The sequence below is a fragment of the Lindgomyces ingoldianus genome, assembly GCF_010093535.1.
Source record: "Lindgomyces ingoldianus strain ATCC 200398 unplaced genomic scaffold BDR25scaffold_30, whole genome shotgun sequence".
NCBI lineage: Eukaryota > Fungi > Ascomycota > Dothideomycetes > Pleosporales > Lindgomycetaceae > Lindgomyces > Lindgomyces ingoldianus.
The window spans coordinates 206,048-227,877 of record NW_022985191.1 but is presented as its reverse complement, the minus strand read 5'-3'; the positions used below and the strand labels follow the sequence as shown (position 1 = coordinate 227,877).

The following is a 21,830-nucleotide window of genomic DNA, read 5'->3' as shown; positions in this document are numbered from 1 at the left end:
GGGCAGGCGAGATGCAGGAGGACGAATTGGGAAAATTTCTATGCTTATTCGGGGCAGAACTTGTTAAAGCGGTTTGGTAATTTGTGTTTGAGGAAGGGCACCCGGTTCTTGTAGAGTAATTAGTTCAAATTTTTACGTTGGTTCTTGCTCTCACATTAAGTGGGTGGGGGGCAATGGATTGAGGGTATTAAATGGAGGGGAACAAGAGGCTTCAGGCGTCCCATCACTCCGACTAAGCAGACTAAGAGAAGCCCTCAAAATGTGAGCTGAGACACACTAAACTGGGTGCGTTGCGATTTTCTTCTTATTGTTAGCCCTTCGAATTTGCGTCCAATGACCTCCTCACAAAAGCCACGACGTTCCTTCCACAAGCTTTTTCCAAACAGCTCGCTAAAGTTTCTCCCGCAAGCTATCATAAAAGCGGCGGCCAATAATCCAACAAGCTGCAGGTTCCAGGCATCCATTCATCTCATTTGAGACTATGCCAACTTAAGAACGCCTCCACACTGGCGTCGTAATAGATCGTATCATTCCCACGAGGTTCGGCAAATTTCCATCGCACCATCGTGGTCTTTCTCATTGTCCAGAGGCCCGGGCGCTCGGTAAGTTTCACAGCAGGATGCAGCGCAATTGAGATACGAGACAGCAAGGCAAGTTCAACAAAAAAATCGCTTCTACGAAGGCCCTGCCCCTTTCAGAGTTGTTGCCGTTGATAGCTAGCTGCATGGTTAGCAGTCGTATCCGCTGCGGAAAGAGCCGCTTCCGGGAGGCTAGAGGAGTGGGGCGACGGGTTCGAACTTTATCCAGGATTCGTGCGGCAGCTTTTGGCCAAGGGATGGACGCGGGAAGGCAAGGGCGGAAAGCAGATGGTTGGGTTGAGTCTAGAATTTGAGGGTTTTATGGCCGAGTTGTTAGCATTATGGAATACGCGGCTAGTGAGGGTGTTTTCATTCGAAAAATACGTTGAACCAAGCATAGTACGTAGCCTTGATCTTCTTGAAGACGAAAGCAGTTCGTTGTACATAGCGAATCATACACTTCGTTGAAAGTTGATATTTCATTCCATAGCTCTCTCCGTCTCCACAAAACTCTTAATATGTCGTAGCACAAACTCTATTCCCCTAACACCAAATTCCTTTCCACTATCTAACCAAATCTTAAAAATCCGGCCTCTGCCTCACAACTGGGACCTGGAAACGTTTCCGGCCAGAGATGATCCAGTCTAAAAGGGCACCAACAATAACCGCTCCTACTAGTGGGCCAGCGTAATTCATATTTATCCCATCTACAGGCAAGAATGTTGGGAAAGGCATCCAGATAACAATGAAGATAATGTAAGCCATTGCACCGAGATTGATGGGAATACCGAATTTCCCAAGCTTGAACGGACCGTAAGGAATGGGCGTAGGATGATTACGGGACATGCGTCGCCAGCAGAGGAAGAAGATTGGGAAGAAGTAGGAGATGTAGAGGGCCATTGCGGGGAGAGAGATGAAGGCGTTGAACGCAGTACTAGAGCCGATGTTGATGATGGCTAGAAGGCAGAGACATACACCAATCAAGATGAGGGCGTTGAGTGGCATCTTAAGGGTGGGATGGACCTAGTGTATGTTAGTATCAATAATATCTCTATGAAGGAGGGAAATATACTCTTGCGAAAACTTTGGAGAACGGAAGGCCGTTATCTCTTGAGAATGCCCACAGAAGTCGAGAGACAGAAGCGAAGACATTGAAGAATGATACAAAGATGATAACGGCAAGCATAATGACGAAGAGATTCGTTGCCCCTTTGGAGCCTGTAGCTTGATAGTAGACCTGGATGATGGGGAGTGGGTCCGAGGCAACTTTGTCAATGTCGCCGATTGTGAATAGAACAGTGAGCATATAGGCGAACTGCATAAGGCCGTTCATGACGACAGACATAATCATGGAACGCGGGACTCGAATGCGTGCCTTCTTGACCTCGTCAGACATGTGGAGAACGCCATCAAAACCTAACTACCAGATTAGCACTCATCCTAAGGGGAAGTGAGGTAGAGGATAATGTAGGGCAAAGCTATCTTAGAGCACACAAAGTAGGACGAATACAGCGGAAGTATGACATATGATTGGGTAGGATTGAGAAAGAATGCTTGCTTACCAGTCAAAGGATAGGTGACGGTTAGCAGCCCAATACCCCAAGCGACAGCAGGGTTAGTCCACCCACTCACGTCGTTCGTCAAGGTTTTGAAGACGAAGTCAACTGAACTTCTTTGTGCAAGCACAACTAAGGTAATAATGCTGACAATGAAGAACACAACATGGCATATAGCGCCCACAGCTTCCTGGGGTAGGATATAAGGTCAGCAAACCGTTTTAATGTAAAGGAGATGATGGTACTAGTCGCAGCATGTTCATAGTTGTGCTAAGGAACCAACCGGGCAGGTCTTCGCGCATTCTTAAACGAAACATTGGCTTCACACACTGGCCATGACTTACGAGAGGATTGAGCAATTTCCTAAACCAGAAATTTCCGAGGAAGGGGAAGATGGTGATAGCCCACATGATTAACGTCACGTGCCATCGTTGAGGTGTGTATTCGGGGTTGTTGAAAATTGCTTCAATGGAACGTCAGCTAGGCTTCTTAGTGAAGGCCACTATTTGCGACTTACCAAGACCGACGACAACGTTGGAGATCAGTGCAGGATTAGAAGTACAGGAACATATCCATGCGAAAACGGTTATCCATCCTGCACAGAGTCAGACATTGCAGGTTGCACAACATTGTGGATGGAAGCAGATTCAGGGTAGGTCAAGGTGTACCTTGCATCAGTCCGAAGAACCGATTAAACTTCGGTGCGAAGGCTGCGGACCAGCGATATTGTGCACCAACAGTTGGATCCCTGGGTAAGGTTAATTACTGGTTACAACGATAGGTAGGCCGGTGACGAAGCCTGAAACGGGAGAGGTACTTACATGGATGCCATCTCTGCCAGTGAAATGGCCACGAGACTCGTCCCAATGCCGGCGAAGATACTGCCGTACACAATTGATGCAGGGCCGCCATTGCTGAGAGAGAACTGGAAAGTGACAGCAGCAGCCTCCCACGAACATTGCAAGATGAAGCCAAAGTTGATGGCCGAGACGAAACTGATGTATCTCTACCAAAAAGTAATGAGCGCTAGTCGCAGGATCGGGGCGCGATTGGGATGTCACATACCTCGAGCACACCACCAGACTGCTGCTTCTCTGTCTTGACTCTCTCGTCCTCAATTGCCTCCTGGATGGCGAGCTCATCCTCACCCGCCGCCCGGGTGGTTAATTCGATGTCTTTGTCCGTCGTCATAGTGTATCAGGGGAAGATTGTGAAGAAGAAGAATACCAGCAGAGCGGGACAACACGACAGGATCACGCCGGGGACCCAATTGACAGGACAAGCTCCTGGTTTCTATATTCTTTGATAAGCCGGCAGCTCCAGTGGCGGGGAAATTGTCCAGACCCCAGCGTGCCGGGTTTGTATTGCAGGGGAGGATGCGGGTGTGAAAACGTGCTGCTCCACCGCCTGATACATATAAACGAGCCGTCGAACATTTCAGATGTTCTTTTTGCGCCCCGGTCCGGGCCAGCTCGTGCTCGCTCAAATCAGACAGCGCGCGACAGAGCCAAGACGCAATCAGACCAGAGAGGCGTGCAACCGAGAGCAACCGAGAGCAACCGAACAGACGGTGAACGCTGGGACGCAGCACGTCTGGGGAATGACCCGAGAAGTCCTGCGGCTGATGGAACGTTGCCAATAAGCAGGCTGCATGCGACGCTTTTTGATCCTTCTCTGACAGCAATGGAGCCTCCCTGCTGTTGACATTCGAGAACAGCGCGGCAGAGAAAAGAAACAGGGCTATTATTATTAGAGCGGAGAAGGGCCGCAAAACTCCTCCTTCATTCCCAGGGTGCTCGTATTGCTTTGCGGTAGTGATAAGCGTACTGTGCACAGCTCTCCTCGGCTCCACCTGGCTTGCAGGCGCACACTGGTGCAGCGATGCTGTTCATTGTTCATTGCTGATGGACCCGTGGCTCCGTGCGTCTCGAGCCCAGTCGAAGTGTGTCGGTTTGACCCGAAGTCGGCGGTTGCGTGAACATTAGTATAGACCAACCACCTTTGGCCTAGTGCATGGTTCCTTCTTCCACCTCCCCGGAGGCGCCATCCCACGTCCAATACCCCATTCGTCGAGTTTCGCTCCACGTTGCCTGTCAAATTCAAGCTTCGGTCCAGGCTTCGCAAATCAGCAGTCGGAAGTCTCGCGCCAAGCCGTCCGTCCGCTTCCGCTGCATGCGCAGCAATCATAGTCCCCAGCCGACCCCCTGCGGAAAAGTACAGCGGGTCCCGCTGCTTTTCTCATTATCGAGTCTTTTCGAGCTGCGTGCAGATATGCCTTTGAAAAGCTGAAACAAGCCCTTACTTTCTCATCACGATAGCTCCAGAAGCCGAACAATAGCTCTTGTTGAGCGCCCCCATAATGCGGTTGGCCGCCTGCTCTTGTCTACTTCAATGTCGATAGCACCGCCCTTCCATGAATGATCTACCGGTCCGCTTCGTCACCACACGATGTCTTCTGGGCCCGGTGAACTCGCACCACTCCATCGACTTAGCAAAGATGACCGAGGCCCAATAGTCATCATCATTGCTTATTCCTGGATCTTTGTTCTGTCTCTTGTTGTGCTGATTCGTTTCGGCATTGCGGTGAATCAGAGGCTCAGATTCAAGGTCGATGATTTCACCTTTGTGTTGGGTGTGGTAAGTCCTTCCATCTTTATGTGTCTCACGTCCTGAGCGCCTAGCTCTAACTCTGTCTCAGGGATTCGCTTGCGCCAGTTCAGTATGCTTTCATCTTGCGGCAAACGGGGGCCTTGGAAGACATATCACGTCCCTCAACCAAGGTCGTCTTAATCAATACTACCAGGTTAGTAGCCGCCAAGCATGCTGCATTTCTCTGACTCACTAAGACTAGATGATGTACGCAGCAGAGATGATGGGAATCGCCGCAATGGCTTGGGCCAAGACCTCTGTTGTGCTTCTAAGTGATCGAGTTGCACCTCGCCCGCCTGTTCCATTTTACCTTATGCTTGGTCTCATTGCCGTTTGGACCATTTTCTCGATATTCGCGACAGCCTTCCAATGCTCTCTACCACATCCCTGGGTCTATGTGCCTTCCGAGTGCCCCAGCCGTGGGAGCCTACAATATCCCATCATCATTCTAAACATCATCACAGATGCTATACTGGCGACGTGGATTTTACCTACACTATGGAAGCTACTAATGGACGTAGAGAGGCGAATCACTGTCATAGTTCTTTTTGGATCTCGGTTTATGTAAGTTGACCTCACCATTCGCTCGTTGCGGCAAAACCCATTATACTAATATCAACAGAGTTTGTGGAGTGGCCATAGGGCAGTTGATTGCGGTATCCCGGCATATTCATGACAGAGACCAAACTTGTATGTACCTTTCAGTCAATTCCTCAAACAAGCCAGATCCTAACACATCTAGTTAATAACGTTACCCATGTTATCTGGGAACTGTAGGCTTGTTCCTCCAAATATAACATATCAATTGCTAACAGCCCTAGTTGTACAATAAATCTTTCCGTCCTGCTCTCCACAATACCCCGCACAAATCGCTTTATAGCCGCACTTCAAACCTCACATGCCACAACCCTCCTTACTGAATTCGAACTCGCCCACCCAAACGGGACACTTGCCGGAACACAAGCTTCCGGCCCGAAACGCTCGCTGAGCACCAGCGGGGCTGTCTCAGAACCTTGTGAGGCTCACCACGGCCGCTCACGGTCGCATTCGCGGAGTAACCAATCGCGGGATCCCCTCGTTGAATTACCACTAAAGCTAACTCCTAGCTGGGATCGTAACTTCAGCACGCATATTTCGTCACAGAGCGATAACGACGCCGCCGAGGACCGAGACAATAGAAAGAATTCCAAAAAACACAGCATAGACGATTGGAAGAAATTCGTTCAAATGAGTGGTGTGAAGAGCCATGACGAGGAGAATGCTGGCGGCATGTTGTCTTGGACCTCGAGGGCGAGTCATGGGAAGAAAATTGTGAAAACGAGAGAAGTTACGCAAGAGGTGGAGTATATGCCTCCAAAGGAATCGCGGTGGACCATTTCAAAGGTTCGGAGGCAAAGTCGCGAGATTGGATACGCGACTTGATCTGTATTGGAGTTTAGGAGGCTATCGCAATTGCGGCGTTATGTTGGTTGAGTGAAGGCGTTGTGGATGAACGCTCCGTGCGATACCCCCATGTAATTATAAGATCCGAAGTTTTCGGCTGATGACTGGAGTCACATTCATTTATCGTAGGAAAGGATGGATACGGCCATGATCATGCGATCCTTACAAAACTCAAGAATTTAGACTGGAGGGACAGTCATCAATACCAGACAATGTCTATTTTATCATAGCAAAAAGGCAATAGTTCTCCTCAATTTCGCCGCCTCATATTGCCTTGGTGAAGCCGGAAAGGGGCGAGGGAGGCTATTAAAGCTTTTCAGGTTGCCTCCTTCCGGTTGACCTGTTACTGATTCCCTATTACTATGTTCTCAATTGCACTTTGATGGAAGGTAGGGTCTTGATTGCAGGTTCCATCAATGATAAGTTGGCGTTCCGGGGATGCTCCTTATTTTGGTGTGATGCCCACGTGCCTCCGTGCTTAGTCATAGTATGCGAACCACTGATCTTCTCAGCATTCCAAGCTTGTCGACAGACACTGAACCTTACAATCACTACACACAAATGTTTCACTCACCTACGTCCTGAATACAATGTCTCCACCAAGCGAGTTTTGTTTGGTCATTGAACTCGAACCCCTTTAAATTATGTACATATCTTTGCTAGGTCGAATTCAATTGCAGAAGTCGAGACTTGAAATTTTCGGATACTACCCCCTTGCTCCAGCTGTGGCTGCCAGAAATATACCCAGATGCTCATCTAACATACGTCAGGTCTGCGAGTGAGTCTTCTAAGAAGACATTCGCGATAAGAGTAAAGACGGGCATTGCGAGGCTAGATTTGGCAGAGGGAGAAGAGGCGATGGATGCAATCGTTGGGTATTTTCTAAGAACCATCGCTAAAACTAACATAACCAATTATAACAACATAGCTTTGGGTAAACACACGCAGTGGCTTCCCAGGAGCCTCTCAAACCGTCGTCATCCGGCTTCACCACCTCCTTGCCTTGTCGAAACGCAAGCTCGCCCTCTCTCCTCGTTCGACAACCTCCAGCGTTACAAAGCCCTGTTATCCGGGTGCAATGATCTTTGCTAGTCCAGTTTCTGCGGTCGCTGGTTATTTCAATGCATTGGAAGCGGAGAATTAGCAGACTTTCAAGGTGCGATTGGAGGGTGAAGAAATTGTGGCAGCTCACGCACGAGGTGGGAGTTGGATAGTGTGAGATGATGACTGAGGTGTTGAAGAGCCTCGAGGTTAGAGAAGAGGGTGGTGGAATGAAGGAAGACTTCTTGAAGGCTTTGAGAATTAGGTGGGATGGTATGCAGCGACTTGGTAGAAAAAACAAATGCGGAGCATGCCTATCCTCACGGAAAGGGTCTCCGACGGTGCCGCTATGCAGTCATTGTACACTGCTGGAATATGGAGGAGAAATGGAAGCGCTTCCCGGACCGTAACAGCGGCCCATATAGTTATTGGCATTGGGTACCAGCTGCAATAGCCATATACGTGAGACAAAGCACCTGCTGTATGTGGACACGACGGACGGAACATAACAGGTCGGATTTAGGACAAAAGTCTACATTCCATTAACCCTCTATGTAATCGTAGCAAGAAGATTTAACATGACATATCTCCCCGGCAATCCCTCCGTAATTTGGGGCCAAGTTGCAGTATATCATGCATTTATTATGCATCAAGCCTTCTACAGCTGTTCCACCCAACACGAGGAGCTTCGACGGTGTTTCAGTCATTTAGAAGAGTTGAAACAAGGCCTCTGTTATTAGAAAACTGACTAGCACTGCAGCCTTCATCCCTCGCTATTCTCCTCATCGCAGGTCGTTTTCCGACGACAAAGGCCGAAGTTTCAAGACCCAAAGGAAGCCCCGCTTCAGTTGCAGGCGTCAGTGCATCAGGCGTGGGCTGGACTTCACTGGAAGTTCAATGTTCCGTGCTTTACCACGTTCCAATCATGACACCTGAACGTGTAGGTGTGAAGGGATTAATTCCTAAAAATGTGGTGGTATTTGGGAGCGTCTACAAGCAGGTTTTGCTCACACGACATGAGCTGGTGTTGGGTGGATTGGATCCGCTCTGATGCGCTCGTTGCGGCACAGCAGAGGCTTGGATGCTGCACTATTTCTTTCTTAGACGGCCGGCTGGTGAGCAACCATAGTTGAAACAACATGCCACTGTGCAATGTCTTTTATTAACCCAATAATTGAACCCTGATAAGTGAGCCTGCCGGCTCTCGTGGGACTCAGACGCGCATTGTTCCTTTTCTCACTGCAACACGGCCACGCGCGGTGAAACCACTTCTCTGTCTCAATCGGGTCAGACCCGTGTGTCTAGCGCGCCGGCCTTCACCCAACCACCCAAACCCCCGTTCAATTGTGCCACAAAGACAAGCAGCGACTCACACGCAACCTGACCTCAACCTCACTGCAACCTCCCTTTCACCTTATTAATGCACACAGGCACGCGGGGAGTGATGTGGTGAGGACAGCTGCTGCAGTCCCACTCGACAGGCCCGTCTCCGCTCAACGTTCCTCCTATACCCAGCACCTCCGCATCCACCCCAGAGCCCGCAGCGCTCTTGGCTCGATAATTTCCAAGCACCTCCCGTTGGCGAGCCCGTCCTCACATCCGCCCTCGCCCTTGCTCTCTGTCAAGTTCCTTCGATCCGATCAATTCTTCTCTTCCCCTGTATCGTGAGGCTGTCCGCCTCCCTCTCCCTGCGTCGGCCATCATGAAGGCATCTCCGCTTCTGGTGTCCTGGCACAACGAGAATGCCCCCATCTACTCAGCCCACTTCGAACCCCACGGCAAGGGACGTCTGGCAACGGCCGGGGGAGATAATAATGTCCGACTTTGGAAGGTTGACTCCAACGGCGAGGAGAGGAAAGTCTCGTACCTCTCGACCCTCGTAAAGCACACACAAGCCGTGAATGTGGTCCGGTGGTGTCCGCGAGGTACGACACAGTAATCATGAGCATGCATCGTGTATGGCAACTAACATGCATCCAGGAGAGCTCCTCGGCAGCGCCGGTGACGATGGTAATATCCTCCTCTGGATCCCCGCCGAGAATCAGGCCCTCCACACCAACTTCGAAGAAGGGCTGGAGGACAAAGAAACATGGCGGGTCAAGCACATGTGTCGATCTATGGGGTCGGAAATATACGACCTGGCGTGGTCTCCAGACGGTGTCTTCTTCATCACTGGCAGTATGGACAACATTGCGAGGATATACAATGCTCAGACAGGTGCGCCATCCTTTCCGCAGGGCCAGTCCTACTTGACACTAATCAACGGCTAGGTACTTGTGTACGACAGATCGCCGAGCACAACCACTATGTGCAGGGAGTGGCATGGGATCCTTTGAATGAATACGTTGCGACACAGTCCTCGGATCGTTCCGTTCACATCTATACCCTGAAGACCAAGGATGGTCAGTTCTCTCTAGCACAGCATAGCAAAGTCACGAAGATGGATCTCCCTGCCCGCCGAATATCATCCACGAGTCCAGCTCCGCCTGATTTCGGAGGCAGGGCTCAATTTGTTGTACATGAATCGGCCATGGCAGCTGGCTCTCCTGTGCCATCCGCCCCAGGAACCCCCCAGTCATTGGCCCTCCCAATGAATCCTCCCCCAACCTCACATAGTCGCCGGTCGTCGTTTGGGTCATCTCCTTCAATGCGTAGATCAGCATCACCGGCTCCTTCTATGCCTCTACCCGCTGTCATGCCAAATTCTCCAAGTATCGGAAGCATGGGAAGCATGGGAAGCGTGGGTGTCAGGAACGCTCCAATCTATGCTAACGAGACTTTCACCTCCTTCTTCAGGCGCCTCACATTCGCTCCGGATGGCAGTCTGTTGTTCACCCCAGCCGGCCAGTACAAAACTTTACATCCTTCGCTTGGGGATGCAACAAAAACTACTGAAGACATTATCAACACAGTGTACATATACACCCGAGCAGGATTGAACAGACCCCCAGTTGCCTATCTCCCGGGTCATAAAAAACCTTCCGTAGCTGTTCGATGCTCGCCCGTCTACTACACCTTACGTCAAGCTATCCCACCAACAAAACAAATCACGATCGACACTTCATCAGCAGACGATGAGATTCCGGCTTTACCTGAGCCCGCTATTCCATCTAAGGCCCCAACCTCCCATTCATCCATGGACCCGCCCCCCCTTACGAACGCACCCTCACCTTCCCCGAGTCTACCAGCTGCATCCCCGAGGCCAGTGGATGCAGACGCGCCAACTTCAGGTGGAGTTCCCGCGGGCCCTTCCTCAGCATTCAGTTTACCATATCGTATGGTGTATGCAGTAGCAACTCAGGATGCCATTCATATTTATGACACTCAGCAGCAGAAGCCGTTGTGCGTCGTCAGCAATCTGCACTTCGCTACATTTACAGATGTCACATGGTAGGTCCATTATCTGTGTGTAGAATTTCGGAAATGCTAACAGCGCTTAGGTCAAATGATGGACTGACACTCCTTATGAGTTCATCCGATGGATTCTGTTCTTCATTAACTTTCGCGTCAGGCGAGCTTGGAGAGAAATACAACGGACCACTTGCTGCTCAGACAAAACATCGCCACACCCCTTCCACCATCAATACAACTGCGACAGATTCATCAACCCATTCTACGCCAACTCCCACGCCTACGACCACAAGTATGCCCTCTTCAGCTACAGCTACAGCTTCAACATTACCAAAGCAACCTTTTGCGGGATTCCCTGCATCGCCCAGCTCATTCATCCCAGCGCGACCTGGCAGTCCAACAAGAAGTAATTCTGTCTCCAGTATTGCCACGGCGTCATCTTTTGCACCAGGGGCGGGTGAGCAGAATATGAATGCACCAACCCCTACTATGTCATCGGTCCCTGGACTGGCAGCCGCAAACTCAGGTCCTGTGGGCGCAATGCCAATGTGGACGCCTCCTCTCACACCGGCGCATGGACACACAGGCACGCACAGTGCGAGCAGCTCTGTGAGCGGTATTCCTGGGCCTAGCGTTGTTGGACGAAGGGAAAGCGAATCAGAGCGAGAAGATGGAGCTTCGAACGGTGGGATTAGGAAGAGAGACCTTCAGGCCGTGCCAGAAGTCGAAGAGGGTAGGGAAGGCAAGCGACGAAGAATCGCGCCGACGCCTGTGAGTACTGGAAATTCTGTGGATGCTTCCGAGAGTGCATTGGTATCGACAGAGGAGAACACCCCGACGACACAAACGCCAATCCAGCGGTAGGCCAGCTGAAAAGGCATCACGATGAAAATTACGATTTAGGGGGGCAGTACAAATGGTGAAGGATGATTCTCTTCTTGCTGTCCAAATATTGAGGTCTCTTTCAAGGCGAGTATTTATCGCGTTTTCTGAGAGTTGGTCATACCATCTCCAGCAGGGCGTTTAAAGGGAGTTCAAAATGACGGCCTGAATACCAGGTTATGGGCCATGTATACTTACTTTCCACCTCTAACTGGAGACGACTCTCCCTTGGTTGAACAGACGAGACACGGCGTTTGTGCGAGATGAGATTATCAGGGTGCATTACGACTTCTTCAATAGAAATAGTTATCGTAGAATGAGAATTTCCACATCAAGCCGAAGGCCAAGGATACAAAATCTCGGTTGCAAGCTCGTTACATCGTCGGGATACATAGTGTGGCAAGCAATGCTCCGTTTTGGCAGTTGGATCCGTAATCTCGTTGTGATCGTGTGCCCGAGATAGTGGCCAAGGTTTCGAAGGATGATCCCCCTCACTGTCCACCGGTTTGGACCAATCGAATGAGGCCCACGTGCTGACATTCTGTGATCAACAACTGGGTGAAATTGTGGTCGAACCGGTTTAAATACCTACTGGACCCTCATCGGAACTTCATTTCAGGGTGAAGACAGGCTTCACCGACCTGTTGAAAAGCGATTAAGACTGTTTGTGAAGTGACGGATTGAGGTGCACCGGGAGTCGGGATTGACGTTCGGTCCCAGCCCACTACGACATCGACAAACCAGAGCAGGCCACCTAACCTGTCTTGGACTATATTTCTGGGCCTATGTTATCTTGGATACCTGCGCCATATTCTCCCGACTTAGTTCAGCATCAACGGATTTTAAAGACCCCCAAACGAAATACAACCCTCGCAAGACGAGATACTTTCAAGGGCAGGCTGCGCGGATACTTTGGATTGAAGTAATGGCTTCATTAGCGGTGGCCGATGCAGATAGGAAAATTGAAGTGAGAGATGGCGATCTGGAAAGAGTTTCGGACGATGAGATCTCAGCGGCGGGGACGGGGAAGGCGGATATATTACAGTTGGAGCATACGGACCCGGTGTTGAATGCTAAGATGCATCTAGTCAATAACGTTAGTGTCTGGACGCCCTTGGCAGTTGACTGTGTTTTAGCAGGGCTAAGGGAGGGAATACAGAGAGGAATTAGAAGCTAATGTGTGCATAGGCCATTGATGAAATCGGATTCACGAAGTATCAGTGGAAGTTATTCGTCCTGAATGGCTTTGGGTGAGTATTTTCTCGTCTCGAAACGTCAAGAGACGACGGATTTGAGTAATTCAAAGCTTACGTCCGCTTAGCTACGCCGTCGACTCCTTAATCCTGCTCATCCAATCCATCATTGCCGGCCAGGCCGCCCTCGAATTCAACCCCTCTTTTGCTCGCGGACTCACCATCGCTGTCTATGTGGGAATGCTGGTTGGCGCACTTTTCTGGGGTCTGACAGCCGATATTATTGGACGCAAGTTCGCGTTCAATGTCTCCTTAATGATCTGCTCCATCTTTGCTATTGTAGCCGGATCCTCGCCAAATTGGGTCGTCTTGGGGCTCTTCGTTTGTCTCAGTGCATTCGGAGGAGGCGGGAACTTGGTGCTAGATACGGCGGTGTTCTTGGAGTATTTGCCGAGTAAAGACCAGTGGCTTTTGACTCTCATGGCTGCTTGGTGGGGTTCGTATACATTTTTCCTGTTCCTTCACTCCAAGGGAATAAGAGTACCTATGACTAACTTATTGTTAGGAATCGGCCAATTAATCGCCGGACTCTTTGCATGGGCATTCATCCCAAACTACAGCTGCTCCGACCCCACCATCATCCCAGACGCCGCCCCTTGCTCGTACGACAACAACAAAGGCTGGAGATACGTGTGGTTTGCGTCCGGCGCCCTCGTCTTCGTGATGTCGATTCTCCGTATCACAGTCATCCGCCTCAAGGAAACCCCCAAATTCCTCATCGGTGAAGGCAAAGATGAGGAATGTGTCCAAACCCTCCAGGACATTGCAAAAGAATACGGCCGCCCATGCTCCCTAACCATTGAAGACATGCGCGCATGTGGAGAAATCAACACCGAACGTCGAGGTTCGATATCGCATGCCAAGTCGAAGTTCTCGCTCGGGGAAATTGGCGTACACTTGAGGGGTTTATATGCAACGCGCAGGATTGGGATTTCCACGACTTTGATCTGGTTTAGTTGGACGTTAATCGGGCTGGCCTATCCTCTCTATAACGTCTTTCTTCCATCATACCTGGCGTCCCGCGGCGCGACCTTCGGCCAGACATCCGTGTACATCACGTGGAGGAACTATGCGCTAGTCAACTTGTGCGGCATCTTTGGACCTATACTCGCGGGATACATGTGCGCCACGCGGCTTGGAAGAAAATACACCATGGTCGTCGGCGCGCTTGTGACTATGGCGTTCTTTTTTGCGTATACGCAAGTTCGCTCAGAGGCGCAGAACCTGGCCTTCAACTGCACTATCAATTTCTGTCTGAACATTTATTATGGGACGTTGTATGCATATACCCCCGAGGTACTACCGAGTGCACATAGAGGGACTGGCAATGGGATTGCCATTGCGTGGAATAGGGTTATGGGAATTATGAGTGCCGTTGTGGCGACATTTGCGGATGTAAGCGATACTTTTTCTTTTTCCTTCTCTCGATTGCTTCTGAGGGAGGAAGAAAGATAATGGAAGTTTGCTAAAGATGTGCTGTAGACCAACACTCCAGTTCCGATTTATATCTGCGCGGCTCTGTATATCGTCATGGCTGGCATTGCGGCGGTCTTTCCCTTCGAGCCGTATGGTAAGAGGAGCTCGTAGTCTGCATCTGAGGGGTTTGAATTCAGGCATTCGGGTAGGGGGGATTTTTTTTTTAGAGTCAATTAGATGACTGTCAAAGCGACTTTCCGACACAGCACATGGTTGAACAGATGTTTGTTGGTATGTGACGTGGGATAAGTTTGATACCCTCTAGTACTTAACGCTTGCAATCCTTTTCTTTCCTATGCCTTGTTTCCGTATGCTAAAAGAGCTCATACCGCGCTTAAAACCGTGCGAAGTCGTCCAAATCATGGTCTCGATGCACTGGAAGAGCAGTGACGAAGATGGTAGTTTCACCTCTCAGGCCTTCCATATCTGCCTACTACGGAACCATTCCTAACCCATAATCCGCTTACTGATTTCTGACGTAGTTTTACTCGTCCTTTGGGAATCGTTCTACAATTACTGGACGTCTATCGCTACCTGCGTTTCTCGTTACCCCACTCTCTCGGGCACGTAGGCATGCCAAATCTCTTCGAAGCTTTTACTATCAGAGGAAGAACCAACACGCGGGCGATTTCGATCCACCTAAGATAGGATTGTTTCCGGCCGGACACTGAGTTCGAGGTCCTCCGCTGTCGGAGTGGGTGTGCTCTGTCTGTAGGCTAAATTTCAATACTGCCAATACGAAATGGCTTTTGAGAGATGGTGATACGAGGAATCTTAGTAGGGGATAGTGAGATCGAAGAGCTGCGCTTTGGGGCACACTAGTGGAGGCGTGAAAAAGATCGTTACTAAACTCCTGTCCTATCACTCTGGGTGATATTCACAGGGAACCAGAAGGGGGTAGCACTTCTAACGAGGCGTAGTATTGTAATATTGGGTGATTTCGATGCCTGTATAGGTAAGATTTTGTGTACGCTCGTACGGCAGGGAGGATGAGAGGTAGGTGAACTTATCGTAACTGTTATGACTCACGTGATCTGTACGAGTAGTACTATTTGATAGTAGTACACGATACTCTAGTTTAAACAAATAATGTTATATGCTCATAGAGAAGAAGGGCTAGGGTATATATAGCTATTAGATAACTTATTCTGCTTAGCAACGTAAGCAGAGAGGTGTAAAAGCTCACCGTTCACTACCTTTGCAGCGCCTTGAGAGTCCTGCGTATGGCACTAACAGCAGAGCTAGAGGCGGATTAGTTTGCCCTGATGCTATTAATATTCAGCTACAGACAGCGTATTATCGCAGGATGAGGCAGGAGACGCAGTGTGGGAGGCTCTTGACTTCTGCAGTCTACAAGACTGCACAAAATGGACAGCAGAGGTACCCAACTAACTAGAAAATGCCTGTGAGGCAGCAAGGTGCGTGGGTGGATAGCTCTGCAATAGACAATAGTTAGTAGTAAGCATCTTTAAGACAACACACTGTAGATAGATAATTAGTACCCTTAGAAAGAGATTTAAGCATCCTCGCAAAACTTCTAGCTAACTAGAGTCCTCTTACTTCTCTAGAATTGCTATACAAGCTGTAGTACGTACTGTAACTAGGGGATTATTAAACATACGATACGGTTCACTATGTACGGACCGTAGTACGCCCCGTTGGAAGCCCTGGAAGGGGGTTGGAAGCGAAGCCCCGAGATCTAAACTAATCTAAGGGCACTACCACTGAATGACGAGCTTATAGTAGCTAACCATCCATTGCAGCAATTAATATCCTCATATTTTGCATCCGATAACAAATAATGTAGGTTCAATCTCGGAGGTGAAGACTCCAAGATCTTTTGTTTCGGTGTTCGTTTCTTCGATGCAAACCATCTAACTTCGTTCCACCCTCTCCGCTACAAGTATTACTCCTCTAGGTACCTGGCTGCACAGGCGCCCGCGAAATCCTTAAGCTTTGGCCTGTGATAATGGCAGACCCTAGTCTAGAGACAATCACCAAAATTAGGCGCCATACATCATTCCGCAGATTAAATATCATAACCAGCACCCGTAGCGAGGATATACCTATATCATATTCCTGAGATTGGTATATTGCCGTTACTACATCTAAGTGCGGTGCGCTTTCGGTATGATGTAAATATCACCATGTTTCTTGTTGTTCATTTGGCAGCTATAATTTATCATTGCGGATAACACGGCTAAGCCATACCCAGGCATCGATATCAAACATACATAGATACTAAATTTCAGCCCTAGCACTATATATTGCTGCAGCTAGGCTGATAAAAGAGCGGAATAAGTGATGTGATATTGAACTGCCGTACTTTCCCCATGTTCTAAGTTGCCATGTTCTGTGTATTGGTAGCACTTGAATTCATCTCGGAATATGCCATATTATTATTCTAAGTGAAATGTAAGCAAGTCTCATGAGTTCTATTCGCACCTCACCGGTTAGATAATAGCGTAGTATCAAGCTGCTGCCAGATCGAAGTATGCTGTTCTTCAAGTATAAAGTCACCCAGAAACCTCAACTATCGCGATGGAGTCTTCATTCAAGTCCTATTTCAACTCAATCTTTACCGGACTTAACACTGAACTCTCTTCGACAAACTTTCAGTCATTATTCAACCTTTACCCTATCCTATTTATGATTGAGGCCCCACTTAACTTCAACGATCACGATAGAAAGTAGCCTTCTTATCCCCACCGTCGATATCACTGCTACTGCTTTGGCGAGCCCTAGAGAAGGACTATATAATTACTGTGAATATGTGATTTATGGGAAAGGAGAAGCGGTTCTGCTGCGTTCTGATGAGGGAGGTGGAGGTTTAAGCTGTCCGAATCTAAGTTTAGATGTTGGAATATTTTCGGCTGCATACCTTTTCGGCTGCCCGTGAGGGTAATGTTCACATCTGAGCACCCTCGTATCGTGCCTTGTCGTTTTCGACTGCTTGGATTCGCACCAGGGTGGCTTTCCGTAGTTGTTGTGTTACGAATGTGCTCCGGCCACAATATTCTTTATCATGCGCCTTGGTCTACTCCTTCTCGTTCACGCTCGCTTCTTCGGAGGCTGTCTCACAAGCGTTAGAGAGAACATTAAGAAGAGGCCACTCTCTACTCTATCCCCATTTCTATGATAATGCTTTGGGATTGGGGGAGGTACAGCTGGTTCAAGTGTGATGGGGTCGATTAATCCTAACAGGTCTCGTCGTAAGTGCCGACCACGTGCTGAGCTTTTGCCTGAAAAAGCTTAGTGCGGTTCGTATGTAATATTTTGCGAGGTAAGCTTTCATCCTTCAGCCAACTCACCCCTTAAACCAACCTCTCCTTCTCATCCTTCAACGCGCTTTGCCTCATGTCAGGTCTGAACTCTGAAACTCATTCACCCACCCACCTGCTATGCTATGTAACAAGGTTCCTCGCGATCCTGATCGGTTGCCCTTCAAATACTTGAATTTAAGAACGGCAATTGTACTCCGCCTTGCCGTACGGGCGGAAATGCTTCGTCTTCTTGTCATTTTATTGTGGCTACCTTGATCTTTATTTCTTCTTTTCCGTCGCTTAATCATAGAAAAACAATAACTTGAAGCGTTGGGCATAGACTGAATTGCACTCGGATAGTACTTAGCGCATTGGGAGCCTTCCTAGTTCACAGAACCCCTTATCTCGTCCTTTGAGACGGCATTATTTTGAATTTGCCGCAGACGGTCTCCTGTGGGGCGTTCCGTTGATTCTACTGGCGCTATGTCCCCCAAGGATACGAATCCTGGATCCTGCGGTTGAGGTGATACTCACATTTGGGGGCTGAGTTTTCAGATGTATATGCAGATCATACCCTCGTCGCTGCTCGCGGTACTAGTTTTCATTCACCCGTTCTTGCATTTCCTTTCGTTCGATTTAGTGTTCACAAAATGGCTTCCTTACTTTTATTCACTATGATTCTAGTATCAGCATCGGTTGTGTTGGCCAACCTAGTGGACCCGATGATTACACCGCCTGCCATACTTCCACGTGGAGTGGAGGACCAGTTTGTCGGATGGTATTCCGATCAAGCTGATAATTCATGTATGAATCCATCTTGAAAATCTTTTTGCTTTTATATTAAGTTTTGTCTTTTAGATTATGAAAACTCTTGCTCCAGTGGATACTCGTTTTACACAAGTGGTTCTCTAGTCGGTTGTTGCGATACCATGGCTAGCGAAGACTGTGCAACTCAGATAGTCACATCCTGCTCTGGTGCCATTGCATTGTCTGTGGGTGGCAGTCAAAGATGGTAAGAGCCTCCTTTAAAGCTCAAGAATATCCTTGCCTCCAAGACTAACATTGGCTCTTTCGCAGTACAAGCTACTGCAATGCGGACACCGTGTACACTTCTAGCACTGCAGATGCGAGTGCCTTTCTGTGGATAGGATGCAATGACGAAACCGGCGTCCTTTACTTTCAGGTGAAGCCCGCAACAACGAACCACGTGACTTTCGACTCTACCGTTAGGTCAAGAGCTTCTTCCAACTCCCCCTCAACTACACCAAGTCTTGCCGGGCAGACAGCATCACCAACCCCCACGAAAGCATCCGAACCTGCTGCCGCAAGCAAGGCTTGGATCGCTGGGGTTGTTGTTGGAGGCTTGGCCCTTGTCGCGATAGCTGGCTTGGTCTTTTGGTTACTGAGAACAAGGAAACGAAGCAAGGGACAAGGTTACCACTCAACGCCTGAAACTGCGCCATATCCACAACAGTACCAAATCGGGCATCAAACAACGCTACCGGCTCAGCCATACTACTCATCCTCTCCCAATCAACCGCAAGTACATCCACAGCAAGATTATAAGGGGCAGTTCGTTACAACTCCTCCCACCCAGGGAGAGACGTACAAACACAATCCCAACTATACTTCAGTTAAGGTCACAATTCCCGGGGAGTTGTCACCGCAAAACAATCCCATTGCAGAGTTGGCAGGAGCAGAGGTGACAACTACCAATGGTCAGCACACACGATAACCCGAATTACATCGTTTCTTTCTCAAAGACGCTCCTTCACTGCGAACTCGAACGGCTTTTTCTCTTATGTACATGATACCCGAAGAACTCTGTCCGTACTTATAGAATAATTGCTGGTTTCAGTTTAGCGGGCATATTCGGTATTTTCTATAGCTTGGTGTATTTGTTCCTTGAAATTCCATTTGATGAATGATTTCTCTTTACCTCTAGCTTGGATAGCTTCTCCCTTGTTAAAACCTTGTCAAAAAATTACCTCAGACTAATGAGTTTGGAGTTTTAACAATTCGTATGAGTTTTCGATTCGTCAGTGTACTCATGCCACACCCAAACATTAACATCAAGGCAAAGAACTCTAATAGGTTCACCAGGAATGCGAAGGCTTTTAACGCACTCTTCTCTGCGTTTTAAATTTGGTTGTTCACTTCAGCATTAAGCGTCCCCACGATAGGGTATTTTCTTCCTTCGCCCTCCGAAAAGAATAAACGCGAAGCACCCGCCAGGCTGACATAGTTTCGATCCTCTCTTCCCTAAACCACCCGTGGTTGAGCCGTGGCATACATATATACCAAACGCAAGTGTTAATTCCATGCGCCAACCGAACCCTTTTCCCTCGACATGCAAATGCAAGAAAGCGGTTATGCAGTAGGAAACCCAAGACTCCTTCGCTCCCACCCATGCAAGTTCGTTCCCTCATTAATAATACAAATACATAGATCATGAACGATTACCTTAGAATCTTCTTTTCATTCCATCTCAATCCGGGATCCGCTCCAATTGGAATTCCTTCAGATTCCCACTCTCCTCGCTCCAACGCCCAACCGGAGTTCGAGGCCGCTTTCTCCTCGCCTCGGCTTCCATCTCCAAGTAGTCCGCAGGCTGGGCAGGCTCGCTGGTGACGTGGGTGGTCGTAACGAGCTTGATATCCTTGCTTCCGCATAGATCATCAGAGCTTTCGCTCTTAGCGGGAAGAGTCACTAAACCTCGTCCCGCGCGGGTCCTTTTCGGTTTCTGCTTCTCTCTGGCGGAACTGGGACAACCGACAGCTTCAATCGTAGTTGCTGCGCCGAAGCGTCGTGGCGATTCGGCCCAGAAGGCGGAGAAGGTGTCGAGGCCGTTGTCATCGGCTGGAGGCTCATCACTGAAAACCATAATCCGGCGCGTCAACGTGTATAGCAGGACATCGAGCCAACCGTTTGAAGTGATCATTGCTCCAGCTAAGCACAGTCTTGCGAGTGATGGTGGGTGACCGCTCATACTGGCCATCCTGGCCGAAGCAAGAGGCAAGGTGCAAATAACGTAGACGATGGGATACACAACCATCAAATTCGAGATGGCCTTAACGCGCTCCGCTTCCATGGCTGTGTAGTAACCCGAGCGGATGCGTTGCAGCAACATCGCATAGATGACGGCATAGATAATAACATTACCGAATTCGAATAAGAAGATCCAGAAATAGTGCGTCCAAAGGCGGAGGTCGTTAAGGTTGTGGTGAATCCAGCACTGCGTATTCCATTAGGTCCGGGTAAATACAAGTTGAGGACATGTAACCTACCCAAGTGCCAGCACGAACATACAGGTTTTTGCCATACAATAATGCTGGAATGGCTGACATCCCGTAAATGAATATCCATAGCATAGCAACCGTCAGGAAGAAGTAGCGTGGCGGGAGTCGATAGTTGAGAATAACAGATGCAAAGGTGTGCAACCCTATTGTAAAACACCACACCCCGCTTGCAAGGTCACCAGTGGACACGAACCATCCTTGAGCCCAGCAAATCGGCGATGCAATGTTCACCGAGTCCATCCGAAGCCATTCGATGTTGAGCACGAATGCCAATGATTGCTGAATGTCGGCCCAGACGAGGTTGAAGATCAGAATAACGAACTGGTTGGTGCGTTTGGACTTGATTTGCCATTGGATGAGTCGATAGATGAGGAGGAAGAGAAGCGTGACGGAAGTGACGAAGGATAGGAACCCAAAAATCACCACAGCTCGTACCCAGTGATGAATTTGAGGCGGGATAGGCGTTAGGCTGTCAGCATCGTGGTCCAGAGGCTCTGGAGTGAGCATTGTCGCTGTGGTTGAGGCGCTCGGCTAGTGGACAAAGAATCGCGACCGAATTGCGCACTAAGTGAGGTACTCAAAGGGATAGTGTCATATCATCGCCAAATCGTTTCTATACAAAGAAGGGGGAAAGAAGGGAAGATTGGGATCGCTGCACAAAGCGGCACAGTACGTGGCTCTCGACCAAGCTTCGTGGATTCAGATGGCTGCTTGAGAGGAAGATCTCTGGGGAAGCTTTTGGGGATGTGCTGATAATGTAGCGAGGGCCAATGCTGACGCTCATCGACTAATTAACAGATAGACTTTCTAGGATCCCAAAGCAGCCTCAGATTGAGCACGCTAAAGGCGCAAATATCCACCGAAGGAACCCCGGACTCTTGGTCCGAGGGTAATGTGTGAAGAGGTTGTGGCATCACAGCGTGGGAAGGGCATGAGAACGGGATGCACAACCTGGTCGGCAGGCGGCGCGCTGCGTGCTGTGCGGGGCCTTCGCTGCTTGGTAGCCGGGCTAGAAAAGCTAGAAAGACACTGGAAGGGG

The 21,830-nt window shown here is 49.2% G+C and overlaps 8 protein-coding genes across 8 annotated transcripts; 5 read left to right on the top strand and 3 right to left on the bottom strand.

The window, feature by feature from the left end:
* Positions 1–1,018: 1,018 nt before the first annotated feature.
* On the bottom strand, positions 1,019–3,534 carry BDR25DRAFT_292257 (amino acid transporter). Its single transcript, XM_033688651.1, has 8 exons — positions 3,200–3,534; positions 2,956–3,140; positions 2,803–2,882; positions 2,652–2,729; positions 2,479–2,597; positions 2,141–2,324; positions 1,651–1,994; positions 1,019–1,601 (listed from the first exon to the last, which is right to left on the bottom strand). Exons 1-8 carry the CDS (start codon positions 3,323–3,325, stop codon positions 1,158–1,160), a joined length of 1,560 nt encoding a protein of 519 aa, XP_033544059.1. The 5' UTR covers positions 3,326–3,534; the 3' UTR covers positions 1,019–1,157.
* Positions 3,535–4,361: 827 nt separating this feature from the next.
* Positions 4,362–6,435, top strand: BDR25DRAFT_305654 (uncharacterized protein). The gene is made up of 6 exons (XM_033690454.1): positions 4,362–4,771; positions 4,833–4,937; positions 4,986–5,347; positions 5,406–5,473; positions 5,526–5,556; positions 5,605–6,435. The coding sequence occupies exons 1-6, from the start codon at positions 4,583–4,585 to the stop codon at positions 6,203–6,205; spliced, it is 1,356 nt and encodes a 451-aa protein (XP_033544058.1). The 5' UTR covers positions 4,362–4,582; the 3' UTR covers positions 6,206–6,435.
* Positions 6,436–6,895: 460 nt separating this feature from the next.
* Positions 6,896–7,370, top strand: BDR25DRAFT_235102 (uncharacterized protein; the record flags this gene model as incomplete). The annotated part of the gene is made up of 2 exons (XM_033685501.1): positions 6,896–7,160; positions 7,189–7,370. Coding segments are annotated over 2 exons (447 nt in total), but the record flags the coding sequence as incomplete, so codon positions are not given.
* A 1,599-nt stretch (positions 7,371–8,969) lies between these two features.
* BDR25DRAFT_234890 (WD40 repeat-like protein) lies at positions 8,970–11,482 on the top strand (the record flags this gene model as incomplete). Its single annotated transcript, XM_033685490.1, has 4 exons — positions 8,970–9,192; positions 9,248–9,484; positions 9,538–10,657; positions 10,708–11,482. The coding sequence occupies 4 exons, from the start codon at positions 8,970–8,972 to the stop codon at positions 11,480–11,482; spliced, it is 2,355 nt and encodes a 784-aa protein (XP_033544056.1).
* Positions 11,483–12,425: 943 nt separating this feature from the next.
* On the top strand, positions 12,426–14,340 carry BDR25DRAFT_234995 (membrane transporter; the record flags this gene model as incomplete). Its single annotated transcript, XM_033685496.1, has 5 exons — positions 12,426–12,596; positions 12,689–12,750; positions 12,822–13,189; positions 13,259–14,148; positions 14,236–14,340. 5 exons carry the CDS (start codon positions 12,426–12,428, stop codon positions 14,338–14,340), a joined length of 1,596 nt encoding a protein of 531 aa, XP_033544055.1.
* Positions 14,341–17,007: 2,667 nt separating this feature from the next.
* Positions 17,008–18,308, bottom strand: BDR25DRAFT_358758 (uncharacterized protein; the record flags this gene model as incomplete). Its single annotated transcript, XM_033695996.1, has 11 exons — positions 17,008–17,110; positions 17,142–17,231; positions 17,271–17,301; positions 17,343–17,396; positions 17,432–17,517; positions 17,554–17,602; positions 17,626–17,833; positions 17,885–17,943; positions 17,993–18,086; positions 18,166–18,227; positions 18,257–18,308. The coding sequence occupies 11 exons, from the start codon at positions 18,306–18,308 to the stop codon at positions 17,008–17,010; spliced, it is 888 nt and encodes a 295-aa protein (XP_033544054.1).
* A 45-nt stretch (positions 18,309–18,353) lies between these two features.
* BDR25DRAFT_358757 (uncharacterized protein) lies at positions 18,354–19,303 on the top strand (the record flags this gene model as incomplete). Its single annotated transcript, XM_033695995.1, has 4 exons — positions 18,354–18,403; positions 18,430–18,504; positions 18,576–19,178; positions 19,216–19,303. The coding sequence occupies 4 exons, from the start codon at positions 18,354–18,356 to the stop codon at positions 19,301–19,303; spliced, it is 816 nt and encodes a 271-aa protein (XP_033544053.1).
* Positions 19,304–19,980: 677 nt separating this feature from the next.
* Positions 19,981–21,667, bottom strand: BDR25DRAFT_292251 (integral membrane protein-like protein; the record flags this gene model as incomplete). Its single annotated transcript, XM_033688650.1, has 2 exons — positions 20,780–21,667; positions 19,981–20,727 (listed from the first exon to the last, which is right to left on the bottom strand). The coding sequence occupies exons 1-2, from the start codon at positions 21,296–21,298 to the stop codon at positions 19,981–19,983; spliced, it is 1,266 nt and encodes a 421-aa protein (XP_033544052.1). The 5' UTR covers positions 21,299–21,667.
* Between the last annotated feature and the right edge of the window lie 163 nt (positions 21,668–21,830).